Source organism: Zootermopsis nevadensis, unplaced genomic scaffold, assembly GCF_977971745.1.
Source record: "Zootermopsis nevadensis isolate Lab colony 2312 unplaced genomic scaffold, Znev_1.0 Znev_ptg000050l, whole genome shotgun sequence".
Lineage (NCBI taxonomy): Eukaryota > Metazoa > Arthropoda > Insecta > Blattodea > Termopsidae > Zootermopsis > Zootermopsis nevadensis.
In genome coordinates this window covers 1,151,687-1,174,334 of record NW_028259182.1, presented here as the reverse complement: position 1 = coordinate 1,174,334, position 22,648 = coordinate 1,151,687, and the positions used below count along the sequence as shown (strand labels likewise).

Here is a 22,648-nt window from a genome sequence, read left to right as displayed (position 1 = left end):
GAATAAAAAAGTTTCCGAACCTCGAACGATAAAGCACCTTTCGGTTGCATGAAAGTAGATGAGTGTTTTTTTCCTACTATCTGAGCGACTCGGGAAGAATTCTGCTCCATATAAATCGCGGAAATCCAAATCCTGATTGCACACATCCCGATATTCATTAAAACATGTCTGGCTGTGTTCAGTGTCATTTTTACAATAGACTTTTACCTAAGCAATGAACCCAAAGACCGAAAAGTTTACAAAATCGCAAATTACCTGCAAAAGAGACCCGCAACGAGTCGCCCTGATGATGGAGGCAGCAAGTACCACTGAAAGACTTATACGAGACTACATGGCGCAAGATTGCAGAACACCGACATCTCACAGAACTGTACTGAATGTTTCATTCCCCTCCATCCCAAAGCTTTTAACCAATTGGCGTGCAATTTATGGAAGGACTTTTCTAACCTAACCTCTCACTGTAACATGTTACTAACTAGTATTGCGAACCTTACGGAATGCGCACGTCTAGAAGGCTTTTGTTAATGTTTTAGGACTGTATTTTACCTCTGCGTTTAAATTGTCGGTTTAATTACAGCGTTTTATGATTCTCTGGGTTTGACATGGATTCCGAATTACGCAGCAGGCGAATACATGCTGACATGGACGTATATAAGGGTCACAGGCAGGCCTACACATCTAAGCTAAAACCTCAGTGTACAGTATACAGACAAAGGAATAGGAAAAATGAAAGCAATAATACTGGCGACAAATTTATGTATCCCATTACAAGCAAGGCCATCTGAATGTGCTGTGTTGTTTCGGTTCTTTAATTGTGAGACTGTGGAATAAAATAGCAGTTTCATCACGTTAAGGACATCACTTACGTAACACGAGAGCAACAGATGTTTCAAAAGTTTCATCTGTTCAGCCATTTTTCTCAGACTGCATGCGCTGAACTACTGGGGTTCGATTCCTGGTAGCGGCAGGTACACTTATCTTCGCCTTCGTGTCCAGACCGTTCATTCTACAAACCACGCAGTGTTACTGAATGTTAAAGCTAGTGGAACACTGAAGGCCCTTCGAGAGTCATGCTTTGTTGTGGACCTGAGACTCCATCTAACCATAGATACAAACGTGTAAAGGGGTCTCTGACCCTGTTCTGTGTCTCGACCAGCTGAGTGACAGTCGTGACACAATCATGACATTACGCCACCCCACTCAGAGGCGGACAATACAATGGTTGTAATTTAACGCTGTGTGAAGCACCGCATTACAAAACTAGAATACATTAGTAGGATACGGTTTGAACAAATTAAATAGCAGTAACACGTTCCACTATTGAGTAAAAGCATCTGAATGCCATATCAACGTACAATAAACCTTATGTGGCCTACTAGGTTAAATGATGCACGGATATATGTAGTCTCACGTATGTGGATTTTAATCATGGTGAGATACCACGTTCTCACGGCAACACAAAAGATGATCATTGCCCTGATCATTGAGGCAGAAATAAAACTCTACAATTTATACGCAACAACTCAGAAGACAGTCACCATCGATTATAATATTCATCTTTAGACTGTATTGAATGATTAACCTAACAGTAACAAGAATATTAAAATTGATTCTGCTTCCATAAAAGATTCCTTGGAGTTGTTAAAGTAATTCAATTCAATTCAATTCAATTCATTTATTAAAGTGCTTAACAACAGCCAAAAAGGCCAATAACAGCCAAGCACTAACAATACAAACATTACAATACAAAAACAAACAAACAATAAACTAAAATATATAAATGTACAGTGTTAATTTATTACAAAATAATAATAAGTAAATGAACTAAATATACCTAAGTAATATAATTCAATTAAAAATACTAAATAAAACAAAACAGAAAAAACTTGTAAGAATAATTCAATTCTTCAATTCAATTCTTTATTATTTGTGTGCTGTATCAACAGCCTGATGGCCAATTACAGATACAGCACAGAGATGAGCTCACGAACACAATAAAAACATAAAAGATAAAACAAGCAATATATAAAATACATTGATACGGAAAAAATAAATATACTAAAAATTACTACTAACTATATTAGGATATTTGTAAAACTACTTTAATTCAATTAAGTAAATTATACTATTATAAAATGTGAAGAAGTGTGACAATTTTCGTCTCGAATAATTCAATTCAATTCAATTCTTCAATTCAATTCATTTATTAGAGTGCTTGCCAACAGCAAAGAGCCTATAACAGGCAAACACTAATAAAAATACAATAAAACGACGCAGGATAAAACAAAATTAAAACTAAAACAGTCTAGACACTTTCCCTTCCAGAGAAAGTGTCCTCTAAAGAGACACATTTTTTTGTTAAACATGTCCAAAAATCTGCACTAACTAGTCACCTAGCTGAAGGACTATGTCGTAGCGCACTGCACACGCTCAAAGTAGATAATTCTATTGAAGGCACACAGACTAACAGAGTCCCTGATCAAATGACAATTTATTTTGTCCTTAAAGCATTCATAAGAAGTGAAGAGCACCCAGACGTCGACGTTTGGAATAAAGTGTTATAAAATTTAAACAATTTATTATTATTACATCTACTCACTGTTTTACAGGGTATTTACTTCTATGTACCCGAGACAAACCTTGACCCTAAGGTACTTAGTGCAACAGCTATTTCTGAAATACTTTTTGTTTTTAATATGTATTACATGTATTATATAGATATATTGTGATGCATGACTATATATTTTACATCAGTGTCTTTCGAATGATTTATTATTATTATTATTATTATTATTTGCAGTATATTTAATACTGTATAAGTTTAGTTAATTTGTTTGTAAAATATTTTTTATTATTATTTCATTATTATTGTATGTATTATGAATTGAATTGAATTGAATTATCAGTGTTTGCCTGTTATTGGCTTCTTGCTGTTGGCAAACACGTAAATAAATTAATTGAATTGGACATCTCATTGGATGCGCTCATTTGGTAGTACCGGAATTCAATCAGATTCGCAAACGAACTTATTTCTGCTGCGAAAGGATACTAACAAGTATCTGATTCTTGAAGCCCGACTGCCCACAGCCTGGCTACTCAACATAAACAGATACGTCCCATATTTATTAAATTTTGGGCAACCCGCAGTTCAAAATATACGGTATTATTTAAAGGACACACGCAAACAGGGACCTGCTCGGACGATGTCACTTCTCTTGTGAAGTGCTGAATGGAGGCTAAAGACATGGCATTCGTCCCACATTCGTGACAGATTCTAAAGTTAACAACGCTGGAACAGAAAGTCCAACTTAACCGAAGGTCAACACTAGATTTCCTTGTCAGTTTCGCCGGTAGTTTAACCTATTTGCACGCTTCGCTGGCTGGCTATTTCAGTGTTTTTCGTAGCTAACAGCAGGTAATACTGAATGGACTACAGAAATCCTTCATGAAGTCACATAAGAATTATGCAATCAATGTAATTTGCATATCAAATGTATTCGGATCTTTCGAAATAAAATTGTACGGCGCATATACAACCCTTTGCAAAGGGTCTTTAATATCGAATGATATTTTTCTCTACTACAAAATCATCAGGTACATTTTACGTCAAAACATCGACATGTGACGCGCCTGGGGAACACGTGACTGTGGGACAATGAAATCAGACACATTACCGCTGTGCTCTGCTCCGTTTTTAAGTTTAAATTTTTACCTCAGGAGAAATTAATTTGCCTCAGGCCGACAGTGTTTAGCACCACCATCACCATATCATCAAGCGTGTTGTCACTGAGATCCAGTGACCCAATTTGCAAGAGATAGTATCTGACTGACTATCCGACCATCGCCCAGTGACCTTTTCCTACGTGTTGTGTTATTGCTTGCAGAACAACAATTTCCATTCTGCACTCAGACGGTGGGTCCACTCCATTATACATCTAGCCTTCACCTCCCTCATTATCTAGCAGAGTGGGTTAAGAGGGGAGAGGGGAACGAGAGCTTCCAACCGTGACAACGCAGCAGCAGCGTCGTCAATGCAGCTACCTGCAGTCTCACAGAAGTAACACGGGCTTGGGACACCCCAGAATCGTCTTTTCTGTTCACCCTCAGCAATGAATTGCAAAATAACAGAGAGGGCAGATCGCTCGAACGCACGGGAACCGTTTAAGTGAGACCAAACACACAAATTATTCGGCTATAAAGCCGAAATGGTCATTTTAAGCTTCTTAAATGTTGTTATGACATATATGAAGTGGTGTTGGTGTCGTTTCGACCTCACTAATTCATGCAATCACGTTAATTCTTGACTAAAGGAAGTTAAAAAGTACAAGGTTTGGGTGACCGCCGGTGGCATGACGTTTATAACAAAATTTTATCAAAAATGGGATAAATTGTTCACAAGTTCAAAGAAAATTAGATTAAAATTAAGAGTATAAGCAAAGAGATACTTTCAAATTCCAGCCAGAGTGTGGCAGCAAAATAATGGTCAAGGAACATGACCGACAGAAGCGGAGACTCACTAACTGTCTAAATAAGAATCCATTAAATATTCTTCTTGATTACGCCGTCTCCTTTACAGGAGGTTGGCGACATATGAACAGGATCCTTGCATCCTTTTCTCGGACTGGGACCTGTTCATATACGTTCTTGGCAGATGATCCAGAAGTGGTTTGCCATTGCCTTCTTCTGTGTGTGAATGGAGGAATTTTTTGGGATGCCACGGAGAAACCGGGGATGCCACGGAGGAAAACTCCGTGTTGCCTAGACCACGGCCTTGCCCAATACAAGTTATAAATTCGGGCACCGCCGGGAATCGAACCCGAGACCCCAGGATTACAAGGCCAGCGTTCAAACCGCTAGACCACCTCATCTTATTATTATTTAGTGTTCTGTCTGACAACAGGTCCATATGAACAGGATCCTTCCATCCTTTTCTCGGACTGGGACCTGTTCATATACGTTCTTGGCAGATGATCCAGAAGTGGTTTGCCATTGCCTTCTTCTGTGTGAGTGTGAATGGAGGAATTTGTTGGGATGCCACGGAGAAACCGGGGATGCCACGGAGAAACCGGGGATGCCACGGAGGAAAACTCCGTGTTGCCTAGACCACGGCCTTGCCCAACACAAGTTATAAATTCGGGCACCGCCGGGAATCGAACCCTTGACCCCAGGATTACAAGGCCAGCGTTCAAACCGCTAGACCACCTCATCTTATTATTATTTAGTGTTCTGTCTGACAACAGGTCCATATGAACAGGATCCTTGCATCCTTTTCTCGGACTGGGACCTGTTCATATACGTTCTTGGCAGATGATCCAGAAGTGGTTTGCCATTGCCTTCTTCTGTGTGTGAATGGAGGAATTTGTTGGGATGCCACGGAGGAAAACTCCGTGTTGCCTAGACCACGGCCTTGCCCAATACAAGTTATAAATTCGGGCACCGCCGGGAATCGAACCCGAGACCCCAGGATTACAAGGCCAGCGTTCAAACCGCTAGACCACCTCATCTTATTATTATTTAGTGTTCTGTCTGACAACAGGTCCATATGAACAGGATCCTTCCATCCTTTTCTCGGACTGGGACCTGTTCATATACGTTCTTGGCAGATGATCCAGAAGTGGTTTGCCATTGCCTTCTTCTGTGTGTGAATGGAGTAATTGTTGGGATGCCACGGAAAAACCGGGGAAGCCCCCGTGTTGCCTAGACCACGGCCTTGCCCAACACAAGTTATAAATTCGGGCACCGCCGGGAATCGAACCCGAGACCCCAGGATTACAAGGCCAGCGTTAAATATGCTCTAGAAGAATAGGCGAAGCTGTAAGACACTCACCCAGTAACTGAAAACGTCCGAGAAAAGTGAACTGCGGTCGTATAGGCATTATTAACAAAGGATAACACCAGTTTTTAGTATCTCCATACAAATGCCCACACCCGTCTATTGCTTTTCTTACAGGAGAAGTTATTTACAGAGATGAAGATAAATCCGAACCGAGAAATGAACCCGGTTAATCCATCACACGCTATTTTACATACAGCAATCTAAAATTCTGTGACAATGGTTACGTCACTGTACCAATACAAGTCGTACGTATGGCCCGTTGAAAGTTCACGAGAACAAAACTTTTTTTGGGGCCAGAAATACGATTTGCTGCGGCATCATATTTCCAGACGATGGTTCTGATTCCGTTACGCGAGCGCCACCACAGCCTCGTTCGCACTTCTTGCTACCAGAGTTGCCGCCGTCAGAACTATTTTTTCGCATCGCACTAAAGGCGGACTGATCCAGTCAAGCGTGACGAACATTGGCTATAATTTTCGAAGTAGATAGATTATAATGGACATTGTGTTTTATCTGAGGTATATCTGATACAGGCGCTTACAACATTTTTGAGAGTCAGCTTTATTGGACTGGTTATCATACTAACCATTTTTATATAATTAATTTTGTTCTAATAATATTAATGGATAAGCCACGGTGGTCTAGCGGTTAGAACGCTGGCCTTCTAATCCTGGGGTCTCGGGTTCGATTCCCGGCGGTGCCCGAATTTATAACTTGTGTTGGGCAAGGCCGTGGTCTAGGCAACACGGAGTTTTCCTCCGTGGCATCCCAACAATTACTCCATTCACACACAGAAGAAGGCAATGGCAAACCACTTCTGGATCATCTGCCAAGAACGTATATGAACAGGTCCCAGTCCGAGAAAAGGATGGAAGGATCCTGTTCATATGGACCTGTCGTCAGACAGAACACTAAATAATAATAAATAATAATAATATTAATGGCAAGAGCCCTGTGAATACTTGGCTGTTACACCAACCACTGCAGCTAAAATGAACTCTGCGAAAAACAGAGCCCGGTACATAATTGTTTCAGCATACTTTCGAATTTCCATCCTATTCCATTTCATCATCGATACAGATCTGTTACGAAATACTTATGGCCCTGTTCATCCCACGACGCCGTTATCCTTGCCAGATTTTGTTACACGAGTCCACAACGCTTTACCAGAACTTTATAATGCCACAATGTATCCCCACTCTACTAACTCAGGCTGTTCCTTTCTTTGCCAATGCATATTATCACTCGCGTCTCCTCTCGGCCTCGATATTTGCCATGATACAAAAGAATCAGTGATGACAGTTAACAACGATAAATCGATATGATACGAGATAAGTACATATTTGATATCGATATATTTCGTTATTTCTTGGCATCATAAAATACTTTTAAGCATTCGAAAATTATAAAAAAAATTATACGGAACTTCACACACTGCAGATATTTCAGTTAGATGCTAAGAAGATAGAAATGTACCACACGATCCAATTCACGTGTCAGCCATGACAGTTGCGTAAATGAAAATTGAAGCAATACAATTTTCAACACCGGACTAATAAGATACTTTATCGATTCAGAAATACAATACCGATAATATAATTCGATATCGATATAAAAGTATGCAATACAGATACTGAATTCCATATATATTAGCATTCCTAATTAAAATATCACTGAAGAAGGTCACTGTTATTTCCATCAATATCTCACATGTTAATGACGTGACTGGTTTATTTACCGACTTCGCGTGAAAAGCTTAAAATTACTACAAGTCGATGACAGGATTACTGTGAAGTGTTGGCTTAAACGCGATCAACTTCAAGACTAGCCTCACGAATTGTATCGAGAACCCGTGTAAAAAGTGGAAATATATGTCCAGAATCTAGCACGAGAACACTGAGCTAAATCGGTTAATTCACATGGTAATCCGTTTCTTAGTTCTATACAATCTTTTGCTGAAGTAAAGTAAAGTTTGTCCCACTATACGCCATGTAGGCGTTTGGGGTGAGAGGAGTTATAGCTCCTCTCTTCCTTGACCTCGGCACTAGATGGGGGTGAGTGGTCAGCATCACGCCCCGGCCGGCTTTACCCCCGGGAAAGGACCCCGGTACCCATTGTAGAGGAGGCTGGGTGGGTCCCAGAGCCGGTCTGGACGCAGAGGCTAGAGGAAAAATCCTCTGCCCCCGTCGGGGATCGAACCCCGGTCGTCCAGCCCGTAGCTAGTCACTATACCGACTGAGCTATCCCTGCTGAAATGTTAACGAAAATTTCAAACGTCGTATTTAAATAAATAATTCTGCTTATCTGAAGCTGAATTATTACGTGTGGATTCTGTGAACCTTGGACATGTGTTCAGACACTCGCCCTGAAATATATCGTCGAAAATCCTCCACATGCAACGGTGGTTAACAACAATAAAGGGTAAAGACGTACAAGTTCCGAAATTTCAAGAAACTAAGAAAACAAAAAAAGAGACTGTTTTCGGAAACTTCAGAAATGAGGTTTATGTTGTCACGGTCCTTTGTCAACATTTCGCAAGAAAACAGAAGATCTCAACAAAGGAAACGTGTTTCCAAGAAATGGGTTAATTCAAGAATATAAATTTTTTCATCATACGTGGGTGGCACAAAGAACGATATTTTTCTTCTAATTGTTCAGGATACAGGTTTTAGTAGAAATTTTGCAAGCAAGTAGCGTCTATAAGTACAGAAGACGTATTGAACAACGCGCATAACCATTCACAATAAAAGCTGCCTTTCGAAACGAAAGAATCGGATGTCAACACTGAATAGTTTGGGCGGTGAAATATTCTATTGGCACAACACCGAAATAGGTAAAGCCTGGTTAGAGCTCAGATGAAACAAAAACCTATCACACCACGCACCCGCTCGAACAAAGACTATTTACGATTTCTCTGCTAATGCTCGGAAACACGTCGAGTGTTTGCAGCATATGACAGGACAATGTGTACGTCACGCACGACCGACCAAGTTCTCAGTAACGGCGCTAGACGACGGCAAGTGCTGTTTCTATTAGGCAACTTTCAGAATTACTTATAAAAGATATGAGGAAAATGGTGAAGTTTTTCCCGATGCTTAATTAAGCCCTACGACACAAAGATTTGGAGGGGGGGTAAAAATTCCCCGGTACCATTTTGTAGGTGGATGCCTTCAGCCCTGAAGATGAAGGCAGTATGTGTTTCCGCTTGTATATAACGACAAGTCCACATGACGTTACAACCCAGAAGACCCAACACCGACATCTTCAAAGCAGTCTGAACCTCAAACCGAGTGTCCTGTGGGTGTCTAGGGTCTGGACGTCGCACTATCACTTCGTATTTGGGAGGACTGAGGTTCGAATCTCAGCACTCAGACCGGATATCCGGAGGTTTTTCGTAATTTTCCTCAGTTCCTTCAGAAAATTTGCAGGAAAGCACCTTGAAATACATCTCGATCAGTCTTAGAGTTGTCTCAATTTTATTCTTTACAATCATCTATCCATTCAACGATTTAACCGATGTATTTGAAAAAGCGTCGTTAGACAACCAAAGCTTCGAAAAATAATCAAGCAATCACGGATCTCACTGTTTTAACACCTCTGATACACACCCTGACCTTCAGGAATTGAGAAGAGCATTTGTGTGGAGGGGCGCGGCGTTGAACAGAGGTCGTCGTAGGTCATGGAAGAAACTCTCACTCCACGTACGACCCAGAGGGCCTTCGTGGCTCGTCCTGGCAAACAACTCCCTTACAAAAATAATAAAACAAAATTGGCACATTCTTAAAAGCTTAAAGGCAAGACCAACGCTTAGATGGAAAAGGAAATCTACGCCTACGGTAACAGGTTTCCAAAATGCACTTCCAAATCACAATGTCCACACATGGAACATTACGCGGTTTATCAAGTCCCTGGATGAATTGAATAATCTATTCTATGGATTTCTAACGACTTAATTTTCATTTTACATATATTGAATAAATTGGATCGCGGGTTCGAGTTCCGCTCAGGGCATGGATGTTTGTCCTGGTATTTGTGTTGTACTGTGCAGGTACAGTCCGAGCGACGGACTTATGGCCGTCAAACTGTCTAAACTGATCCATAATTTCAAAAACAATTATAAATTGGAACAGGTCAAAAGGTCTAATCCGAAATATCTGATGATACGCTGTACAGAAAGCGTTTCTTAAAAGTGTTTTCTAAATTTGTTCGAAACATTTGTATTTCCGATAAACATTTCGACAATTAAGAGTTCACGTAGGTCTGTGATCGTTATTGGTAACCGAATTTAACCAAAACTGGAATATGTTGACGAATTTTAATAACACTCCCAATAAAAATAAAAATAATAATTCGTTCAGCGGTTTTGGAGTTGTTACTTGCAGACAGACGGAAGGATAAATAGGTACGACGTCGTTTAATATGGCCATTTTTGTATATTTCCGTTGCGAACACGCTGGTTGATTGTGTTATTCGTACAAACAACGAGAAACAGAAAACTAGCAAAAAGGTACTTCGGAAATCGTCTCACAGATAACAGGACATACGACTCTGACTCCAGATCGTAATTTACAAAAACCTGTGTACACAAAATATGAAGGGAACTGTACATACTTATGTTTCAGGCAGATCTTCACGAAACACAAATAGCTGAATATATTTTACTTCTCAATGCACAGTAAATCACATGAATTTATAACCTAAATCACAAATCAGAACAGTACCGATTTGCTGTTTTCTTATCTTTTTCATTAATTCCAACATTTTTATTTATTTTTCGCCAATTATTTTCTGTTTTTCATTTTCTTTTAATATTTCCCTGTCTGTTTTACTTCCTTTCCTTCGTAGATGTATTGGAAATGATTAGTCAACGTCCCATTTGTCATATGAATGTTCCCTGTCAGACAAATTCGAGAAAGGCCAATATTGACCAAATTTACTAAACAAAGAACTAAATATTCAAAAGAAATTTATCAGTGAAATCTTTATTTGTCCTTCTTTTTGATAACAGTCTGTATTAGTTTTCACTTTATATTCTCGAAATCAAAATTTCGATGGACCGACCTAAGAATTACGATAGGAGAAACGGCAATATGGAAAGTTCCGTGGAAAATGGCGAATTGTACCAGAGTTTGGAGGTGAGGCAGACATTGCTAATTTATGTACAATGTCCGTTAATTGCTTTGCAAAATTTCCCTACCTGTTCGTTGAAAGTCCCCAGCGACGGGAGCTGTAACAAGAGAAAAAAATCAATGTTGAAATCGGTTCCATGAAGCAGTTTCATACATCGCAGGAAAACGAAAATATACCAAAATATTTTAATTCACATCCATGCACCATCTAGCGGCAACAGCTAACACTAATATGTGACCATAATCGTATGCCTTATACTGCCATCATGCGAACATTGTATATAAAACACTTAGCGATATAACAACAGGAAAAAACAAACATTGTTCAAGGACGTATAAAATTAATTAGCTGCCAAATTATTTCTAACTGACTGATAATTAGGCTGGAAAAAATTCCGGTTATGAGGCGTTACAAACAAGCGGCGAGGCCAGAAGGAAAATCTTATCGCCGACCGCCAAATACAAGCAAAAACCCAACACTTTCGACCTTTATACAGCGAATGGACAAGCCATAAGAACTGTATTCGTTGTTTGCACAGGCTGAAAGCAGAGGACGGAACGTGGCAACCTGTAGACTCTATTATCACAAATCAATTCTAGTCCAATGATATGACGATTATGTCTACAGCATTTAGAGGCTCCTTCTTCAGGGAGAAAATTAAGGAAGTAGAGTAAATTCCTAATCTATCAGACCCCGCTAACTCTGTGATACAAGTGGTAACATACATGTACCATCCCTTTTAACACTGGTCTAGCGGTTAGAAGGCTGGCCTTGTAATCCTGGGGTCTCGGGTTCGATTCCCGGCGGTGCCCGAATTTATAACTTGTGTTGGGCAAGGCCGTGGTCTAGGCAACACGGAGTTTTCCTCCGTGGCATCCCAACAATTACTCCATTCACACACAGAAGAAGGCAATGGCAAACCACTTCTGGATCATCTGCCAAGAACGTATATGAACAGGTCCCAGTCCGAGAAAAGGATGGAAGGATCCTGTTTATATGGACCTGTCGTCAGACAGAACACTAAATAAAAATAAATAAATAAAATAACTGGTTCTTAACCACAGAATTCGTTTATGGATTCTGCATGATTCTCATATGGGCCGTGCCATAAGACAGGCGGTTAGTCGCCGGATACTAACGACCGAGGTTCGATTCACTTCAGGGTCAGTCCATGTGGGATTTTTGGAGGACAGGCACTGGGAGAGGTTTCTCACCGAGTCCTTCGGCTTTTCTCTGCCAGAATCGTTCCGCCGCTACTCTGGAGGATGGACAATGAACCCGTTAGCGACCGCAGTTCGTGGAGACAGTCTCACCAATTGACACGAGTTTTACAGATTTAGCGTGTGTATTCTTTCCTAGCTCACTCCAATTTCCTATCACAATACAATATTATTATATTATATTTTCAAACAAATTAATTCGTTTTATATCATTGCATCTTTATTTACGCATCGAAAAAAGGCTGTCCATTAAAATATAAGACAACACAGTTATTAGTAATCAACTTACCACATTCAAAAGACATTAACATTTGAATTACTGAAATTATTTTATGTAAAACTTTTATGAACTATAAAACCTAATTTTTATTTATGTATTCGTCTGTGGGTTATTTAACGACGCTGTAGGCAGTTGAGACTATATAGAGTCAAATGAAGGGGAGATTAATAATAAAAAATGAATGATGATTTAGAAACCAGTTGGAAAGAAGCAGTCGTGGCCTAATTTAAGACAGGGCTACTATTCCAGTATTTACCTAAAGGGACTGAGAGAAACCACGAAAAGCCTCAGTCAGAGTACCTAATTTCTAAGCCGAGATTTAAACCCGGAACCTCCTCAATGCGAAGCTGGAATTTTAACCACTAAGCCGTGACGTTCAGTCACCAAACATAAAGTACGGGCCATTTAAAATGTGTTTCTAGATTACGGTACCTTCACATGATAAATTACAGACTTGGAAATAAGTTCAGAAAATAAACATTTTAAAATATTAATCCTGGAGCTGTATTTCAGACGAGAGATACACACTAAAGCAGCATCATACACCAGCGCCAACTTAAGAACGTTTCTATTCTCGTTTAGAAATAAATCCATCTTAAGCAAACAAAACATAAATCTGGTCTTGGATCTCGGTGGCTAACCATATACACGGGTTTATGCCATGGACTATGGTTGTCTATTAATGAAACCAGCGTTCCTCAAATTTGAAAAACGCTGACAGCAAAAAGACAAACAATCTCGTACATGATACCGAAATAAAACAGAACACGGTTATAAGCGTACGAAATGTGTCGTTAAAACACAAAACTACTGAATTTCATATACGAGGCGCGTCCTCAAAGTAAGTTTCCCACTCGTCCCACAGCTAGCAAACCTTATATTGCGCGAAGCGACTGTGCGTACGTGATAGAGCAATGACGTAGCATGGCGCATGCACTAACGGCACTTCCCGCGTTCTCACAGTAGCATCGTTGCAGCTGTTGAAGATGGAGGTTCTTATTCCAGCTCCCGCCGACTGTGAAGTGCGGTCAGTGATAACGCTAGGCCGCACACGGCTCGACGGACAGCAAGTCTCCTGCAGGAGTTCAGCTGGGAGGTGTTTAATCATTCACCCTACAGCCCGGACCTCGCTCCCAGTGATTTCCATCTTTTCCTACACCTCAAGAAATTCCTGTCCGGTCAGCGTCAGCGTTTTGAGAATGACAGAGAGGCGGAGATGGTTGTCACACAGTGGTTCCAATCCCAGGCGGCAGACTTCTACGACACAGGTATTCAAAAGTTGGTCCCACGGTATGACCAATGTCTCAATTCCGGTGGCGAATATGTTGAAAAATAGCTGGACACTTGCTGTATCTGTTGCAATAAATATTTCCATGAAATTGTGTTTTGTTTCTGTAAACGGCCCCAGGGAAACTTACTTTGAGGACGCGCCTCGTATAAAACATACTTCTATTCTTATACATATAATTATTTTAATTTTTTATTTACTAAACGACACTTTCAGTAGATCACACTATGTAATCTCACTTAACATCAAAATACGTACCAGTAATGTACAAAATCCGTAGGTTTTAGGAAAGTTTTAAAAATAATGCAGAAACATAAAACCACATTTAACGAAAGAATTCCATTCTTGGGTATGTAACGACTCTGTATCTACAACAGAGGTTAGAATTAAACAGTGCCAAATGAGATCGGTAGATAATGAAAAACGACCAAGAAGCGGAAAGCAGAATTAGCGTCCAGAATCTGTGTATAATCCTAGCATTCATCCCGAAATACTGAGGAAAAAACAACAACAAAAATTCAGAATAATCGGCAATTCTCTCGAGATTCTAATCGTCCATCCTTGGCACGCATGTCTAAAACACTGTCGGTACACCAGGCCGCTTTGTAAAGACAAGTATTAAAATAAGAGAGTATAAGTATTTGTTTAAGTCTTGTCAGTCTAATCACAATAAAATTCCTATTAAATATTAAAATATTACAATAATTAACATATAAATATTTAAAATATATTAAATGATGTTCTCTATCGAAATGTTCGATTTACATTAGATCATCACTTTTTTACACGACATGTTTCAGTTCTAAAAGAACCATCTTCAGGTGTATAAAATTATGTAAACTTAAATATAATTTAAGTACTCTTAACAAAAGCATCGAAAGGACTAATGTAAAACCGTTCCTTTAAAATTCTCTTTCATTATGTACAACACTTATAAAGCAATCTACTGCCCACGTAAACACGGCAATAAACCTGTATTCTTCAGTTCTTCCCCAGCATTAACTCGTTTTTTTTTTATTTGTAGTGTTCTGTCTGAGGACAGGTCCATATGAACAGGATCCTTCCATCCTTTTCTTGGACTGGGACCTGTTCATATACGTTCTTGGCAGATGATCCAGAAGTGGTTTGCCATTGCCTTCTTCTGTGTGTGAATGGAGTAATTGTTGGGATGCCACGGAGAAACCGGGGAAGCCCCCGGAGGAAAACTCCGTGTTGTCTAGACCACGGCCTTGCCCAACACAAGTTATAAATTCGGGCACCGCCGGGAATCGAACCCGAGACACCAGGATTACAAGGCCAGCGTTCTAACCGCTAGACCACCGTGGCCATCATTTATTTATTTATTTATTTAGTGTTCTGTCTGACGACAGGTCCATATGAACAGGATCCTTCCATCCTTTTCTCGGACTGGGACCTGTTCATATACGTTCTTGGCAGATGATCCAGAAGTGCTTTGCCATTGCCTTCTTCTGTGTGTGAATGGAGTAATTGTTGGGATGCCACGGAGGAAAACTCCGTGTTGCCTAGACCACGGCCTTGCCCAACACAAGTTATAAATTCGGGCACCGCCGGGAATCGAACCCGAGACCCCAGGATTACAAGGCCAGCGTTCTAACCGCTAGACCACCGTGGCGGTCATTAACTCGTAAGATGACAAAATTGAGTTATTGCTAGTTTTTACATTTGGAATACTAACAATAACAACCATTCCAAAAACCTGGTTATAAACCGGAAGTGGCAAACAATTCAAAGCTTATGGCGACTTCGTAGAACATTCGTGGTGACAATTTAAGTTGACAAAGTTTTCTTCTTATTCTTTTGAAAACTGGACGAATAAAGAGCAGATGGCCTCTTCCTTACACTTCATCACACGGATCTTAACAACACATGCATCTCAACATACAAACATAAATCTGTCAAAGTGCGGACTCATGTAAAATTTCAAGAGTATTTTAAAATAGGGTTACATTTTTATTCATTTTACGCTGCCAAGACTGAAATCTATTTGTACCCACACTATTATTCCGTAACTAATGATGCCCACTAGAAAGACAAAATGACTCATGTGACAAGATTAATCTCTTACCACTAAATCATTCCACGGCCAAGTTTAACCATTAATTCGAATTTAAAAAGAAAATGTTTAAGCGTTTCTGTCGCATGTGGACTGTTTCGCCACTTCCTGCATTCCTTGCCTTCTTTGTTTGACTAGTAATAAATATTTAAGTTAGAAGTCGTGTAACTAAGCCCACCCAATGTGTCACCATCGTGTTTAAGCACTGTCTAAGTTCAACCGTATCTTCAAATGTTAATCCCATTTTTTTCATTAATGTATTTAAGTATCTCCTCACTTCTAATAAATTAGACGTGATATATGATAGTAACGCTAAGTACTTAAGATCTTATTTTAAACTATTCTTTTTGGATTTTATCCATCGTACAGGTGTTTTTCAACCACAACATTTCTGAAGTTGCTTTAACTGCAAACATGACATACCAACATATTTGTATTGTTTTTGTTGTTGTTTTTATATAATTTTTACATGAAAGACTTTCATTACAGAAATGCCCCTACAGAACGTTTAACATTTTTAGTGGCAGATCCGATGTCAAACCACTGGAATGACGCTCTAGAAACGACAATGAAAATGCTTCAAGTGACGAAGGACAAGAAAATAAAAATAACCAATCGCCTGCTGATACGCAGAAGACTTGTTTCCTGTTTTCGTCGCCCAAGTTAACTAAACAGATAACAGGCGAATGGTGTGTAGAGAGAGAGAAATAAAACGAGGAAACAAACAAATGATAACAACCGAGTAAGATTACTTATTTTTCTACAGCAGTGTTTATTCAGTGTGTGTATGAGACAAATACATATATTTCAAAGGTTTCGGTGAATTATATTTGTAACAGTTACTCGCGTGTGGACCAACTTGACAGATGCCTTTCTTATATGGTTTGTAATCGTCGTGAATTTGTCGGCATAAACTTGACAGATGCCTTTCTTATATGGTTTGTAATCGTCGTGAATTTGTCGGCATAAACTTGACAGATGCATTTCTTATATGCTTTGTAATCGTCGTGAATTTGTCGGCATAAACTTGACAGATGCCTTTCTTATATGCTTTGTAATCGTCGTGAATTTGTCGGCATAAACTTGACAGATGCATTTCTTATATGCTTTGTAATCGTCGTGAATTTGTCGGCATAAACTTGACAGATGCCTTTCTTATATGCTTTGTAATCGTCGTGAATTTGTCGGCATAAACTTGACAGATGCCTTTCTTATATGGTTTGTAATCGTCGTGAATTTGTCGGCATAAACTTGACAGATGCCTTTCTTATATGCTTTGTAATCGTCGTGAATTTGTCGGCATAAACTTGACAGATGCCTTTCTTATATGGTTTGTAATCGTCGTGAATTTGTCGGCATAAACTTGACAGATGCCTTTCTTATATGGTTTGTAATCGTCGTGAATTTGTCGGCATAAACTTGACAGATGCCTTTCTTATATGCTTTGTAATCGTCGTAAATTTGTCGGTATAAACTTGACAGATGCCTTTCTTATATGGTTTGTAATCGTCGTGAATTTGTCGGCATAAACACTCCTGCATTAGCATCGAAGAATTCTTTCATCTCTGATCGAGAATGAACAGCAATGCTTGTATTGCAGACATTCTGTTCAAATATCATACAGGACAGAACCCGATTTTGGGATGTAATCTTGTAAAAAAAACCATGGGAAATATGCAATTCTTTCCAATTCTGGACATCTAACACTCACTAATTTAGTGAATTCAAGAAAAGAGAAAATACCACAAACTGTAGACAGTGCTACGCCTTAAATGACTACATAAATGACGAAATACATCAGTCTAAGATTTTCATGCTTTTACGAAACTCACAGGCAACTGACTTCGACCTACATGCTCAGAAACTGGAAGCATAAAATGATGTTTCGTTCTTGGGGCAAGGGCGAAAATTCACTTCGCGTGCAGGGCTGTTAACCCTCTGAGGACTGCAGACTTGAGGAGACGAGGGGAAACTGTCCTGGTCGTAAGACTAGCTTGTAAGGTAGTTTCCGGGAAATGACAGCATCATCTCCGCACGACACGATTACAGACACCGTCAAAAGTTTGACGTATTTCGGCGGAGCGTTTCAGTGGCTGGATCCACTTTTGTGTGCAGGCGGCCTTAATTGGCAATCATTACATCGATAGGTCATTTAATTTATTTATTTATTTTGTGTTTCCGATCGGTCACAAAACGCGGGAAATAACATCTGAACATCTGCAGTTGACTCATGACAGATTTATGTCTGACAAAGTCCATCGCCTTTGGACCCCAATGCACTATTGTGCAGGTCAGGATATTGAATAAAAAAGACTGGCAAGGGATGAATTAATATAAAAATAAATATGTAAGCACAGCACAGTATAAAAACCCATTTTGTTCAAAAATACAGGAAACAGTACGACTTATGGGAAAAGCATCTTAAGTATAAAATGTCTTTAATTTTCCTATAAAACCTTTGTTCTGAATACGAGTATATTTCGTCCCGGACAAATATTTAACCAATTTCGCTCGAGATACTTACAGAAACGTGTGGAAGTCTTTCATGTAGTGTGAAGGGAAAAAGGAAAATTACAGGTGAATTCACGATGAAGGGTTATGAACCATCACAAATACGCCAGTTAAATTTCGTATACATACGCAGTTGTGTATGACACGTAGATGTTTAAACTTAAAACATGGCGGCAGAGCGAAATGTTCACGTCATATACTAATTTTGTTAAACTCGTAATACGTAAGCAACTAACTTACTTCTTATAATCAGTGTACTAAACCAGTATAATACCATATAAGAATGAGTGACCTTGAAACTCAAAAAATGCCCAGTTGATTGATTACCTCATGAAACAGGCACACAAACAAGTTTATGTGTGGATATGGTTCATCGGGATCGGAATGCAGCCTTTGAAAATTATTCCAACACGTGGTATAAAAGTTTCCTTCGGATTCCAAAGTACTGTAGACTTGACAAAGCATACATGATTGCATCAGTCACAGATGTGCGCAGAAAGCAAAAATATCAATGCCAAATTCTATACACGTCTTAATAAGTAAATTTATGGGATGAAATGAATTCTGCTTCGTAATGAGACATTACGTAAGAGAATACATAAATATTTCTTGTACCTCCTAAAAATCTATACAAATAATAAGTGTAACTCTAATTCATATTTGTACCATATATGCAGTGTCCCATAAATCCAGGACCACAGGAGAAATCTAAAATTTGGTAAAATAAGGAAAAATAAAAGCCCTGATGACGGAGGCAGTATGACCTCTGAAACGTTGGTAAACATCGACCAGACTAAACAGAGCTACAACCCAGAAGACAGAAATCTTCATACTCTGATTACGGAGGCAGTATGACCTCTGGAACGTTGGTTAACATCTACCAGACTACACAGCTCAACAACTCAGAAGACAGAAATCTTCATACTCATCGTCCTGATGACGGAGACAGTGTGACCTCTGAAACGTCGGTAAACATCAACCAGACTACACAGCACAACAACCCAGAAGACAGAAATCTTCATCGCCCTGATGACGGAGGCAGTATGACCTCTGAAACGTTGGTAAACATCGACCAGACTACACGGCGCAACAACCCAGAAGACAGAAATCTTCATACTCATCGTCCTGATGATGGAGGCAGTATGACCTCTGAAACGTTGGTTAACATCGACCAGACTACACAGCGCAACAACCCAGAAGACAGAAATCTTCATACTCTGATGACGGAGGCAGTATGACCTCTGAAACGTTGGTAAACATCGACCAGACTACACGGCGCAACAACCCAGAAGACAGAAATCTTCATACTCATCGCCCTGATGATGGAGGCAGTACGACCTCTGAAACGTTGGTAAACATCGACCAGACTACACAGCGCAACAACCCAGAAGACAGAAATCTTCATACTAAGAATCGCCCTGATGACGGAGGCAGTATGACCTCTGAAACGTTGGTAAACATATAGATGTATAGAGCTTCAACAGGTGGTGTACACGTGTGTGCTCCAATTCCGGTACACCGCAACTAACTAGACCTACTTAATCACATTAATCGACATACTGGTTCTTGGTGTGTCGGCCTAATCAAAGTGTGAGGAAAAACAACTGAAACCGAGGGCAGACCTGGCCGGTCGTTGGATCAGAACACATCATAGCAGTTACTGGGCAGAAAAACGGTTCTTGTAAAACATCACACAAATTTGTGAAAGTACGCATTTACTGGCAAAGTAGATCATCCAGATTACAACCAAGACGTCTACAGCCTTATTAATATTAAAAGGATAATGTAGATTAGCATATTATAAAACAGCATAAGGTTTTTAAAATCTGTGAGTACACCGAACAGAGACAACGACCACTCATTTTCAAACAGAGATTTCTCTTTTAAACAACTACAACTATACGGACTGATGGATACCTGAAGAAATAAAAATGGGATGTATTTAATATTAAACTTAGTTTTCCTCCTATTTCTTCCTCCATGCACTTTTCTTGGAGACGCGTCTCTTTCTTGTGGAAAAAATAAAATTCTAAAAAGAATTATCTTAGGCTTAGGCTTAGACTCAAACTCAGAGATCGGCATATTTGTTCAGTATAATTCAAACAGCTTGGTACTACGGTGTGATGAAAAATTAATTTGTACAGTAAGGACTTGAACAAATGTATGTTCAGGAGCCAATAATATGAAACGTTGATATTTACAGAACCTACCTTGACTTTTCACGTATAATGTTGAAATTACTAAATAAACCGTTTCAAGGTCAAATAACCTCTATTAAGTTCTATGTGACAACTGACTCGGAAAAACATTCATATATAAACACTCTTTACTATTAAAATCATACTGCATATATTTCAGTTATTATATCAAAACGGAAGAAAAATGTGTACAGTTTCTTTTAGTATTAAATAAATATTAACATCTCAAACAATTATAGATTCATTTAAAATTCAGAAAATTTAGTTACTAGCAGATCAGACTACAATTATTCAGCCATAATGAGTACAAGATAACCCCCATTGCCCAGACAAAATACAAACATTTTACTGTTTATATAAAACATACACACATACTGAATGTTCACTACCTTAAAATTTCTGATATTACCAAGCGCTTGGAAGAAGACCAACACAAGGGACTTTTAACAGGCTGTGAGGAACTGCATAATACCGTATATGAATGTGTGTACACACTCATATACACTTCCGTGTATTATTTGTATTATGTAATCAGTTTCAGTTGAAAATTACGTCAGGAAATTCACTGGTAACAGCGATAAGTTTCGTGAAACAGTTTAAATGTTTAAGACAATAAACAACTGTTTATTTACACACTCAAACAGCAAACTTAACGAACCGAAAGTATTTCAGACTACACTTCCATTTCAGCGAGTTCTCAGCAAAATACAATAACTATTCTATTAACCCTTTGAAGCCGAAGATCGTCTGAATATTTTTTATGAATTCAGTCCGTACCGCGAAGAAAACACTACACCTCACCATTACGAAAATCAGCTGATTAACCCTTTGAAGCCGAAGCTCGTCTGAATATTATTTACGAATCCAGACCGTACCGCGAAGAAAACACTTCACTTAACCATTAGAAGTCGAATCAGGCGGTACCACATAAGATTTATCAAAAGAACATCCCGGTCAAAGCCTTAATATCGAAGTCAACACCAGGCCAAAAACGGACAGACTGACAAGACGATCACATAAGAAACATTCACACCAAACTCTTCGAGACTAATTCACACATTCCAAATGTATTATATGTAATATTACATATCTCAGTGGTTAAAAATTAATTTACTATAGAAGCAAATCCATATTAATACTAAAGATTCCACTCTGCACAGTCGGGAATTATTTTAGTCTTGTTTTAGTTAAAAAATCGGGTGCACTACATTGAAAAGTAACTCACATACTGAGATTCGTTTTATGTGGTGTACCAATGTTTGAGTGATGAGCAGTTCTAGAAAATACTCATTAACAATGATTTTTCATTTAATGCAAGACGGATGTTAAATTAAACTGGTACTACCTAAAATTATATGAGTCTTAAAATACTTAGTGCATACCTTCAATATCAAATTTAATCAAAAATGTTCTGAAATGTCATTCCATAGGAGGGACATAACCTTTATATACCGAGTTCATTTTCTGTATTCCGTGCAGAAACACGTAAAAATGCTACCAGTTAACTTTACAGACAACTTTTTCGTCTCTGCCCATATTGGTGGGACCTTCACCTAATTTTCAAAATTAACAAAGTCGTTTTTTCATGAAAAGCTCAAATAAAAATACGTTTGCAATACAAAATACAAAATTCTGAAGTGAAGGACAGAAGTATTAAACTGAAATTGTTAATCGATGAAACATACATCATTGACGACTTAACAAGATTAATGAAAATAATATGGCTGACACTTACGTTCCAAACAAATTCAAGCAATTCTATCGATTACGTAAAGTCTTACGTTTAGAATACGAAATTACCGTAAGCCACGGCAACATGAATGCAAAGCGTCAAATGGATGCAGCAAGTTTCGTGATATTATTTCTAATATGCTGCATTTACCTTCACAAAAAAAAACAGCCTAGCAACAGAACGAAGCGATGAGGTAACAGCACGAACGTGAAATGTTTGTACAGTAGAAGAATCCATTTTTTCCTTTACACGTTCAGTGGTGGAAATGCGTCTCGAATTTCAATATATTGACACTTTCAGACTTAAGAAACAGGGTATTAGAATTTGGACTGGATCCAATTAGCTTAGGATAAGGACAGGTGGTGGGCTCTTGTGAACA

The 22,648-nt window shown here is 39.0% G+C and overlaps 1 protein-coding gene across 1 annotated transcript in view; it reads right to left on the bottom strand.

The window, feature by feature from the left end:
* Positions 1-22,648, bottom strand: part of Sesn (Sestrin) — a 268,523-nt gene that overhangs the window by 205,450 nt on the left and 40,425 nt on the right. The window contains exon 3 of the mRNA XM_022065278.2: positions 11,034-11,063. Within this exon, the coding sequence (XP_021920970.1) occupies positions 11,034-11,063 (30 nt within the window). The remainder of the gene's footprint in view (positions 1-11,033; positions 11,064-22,648) is intronic.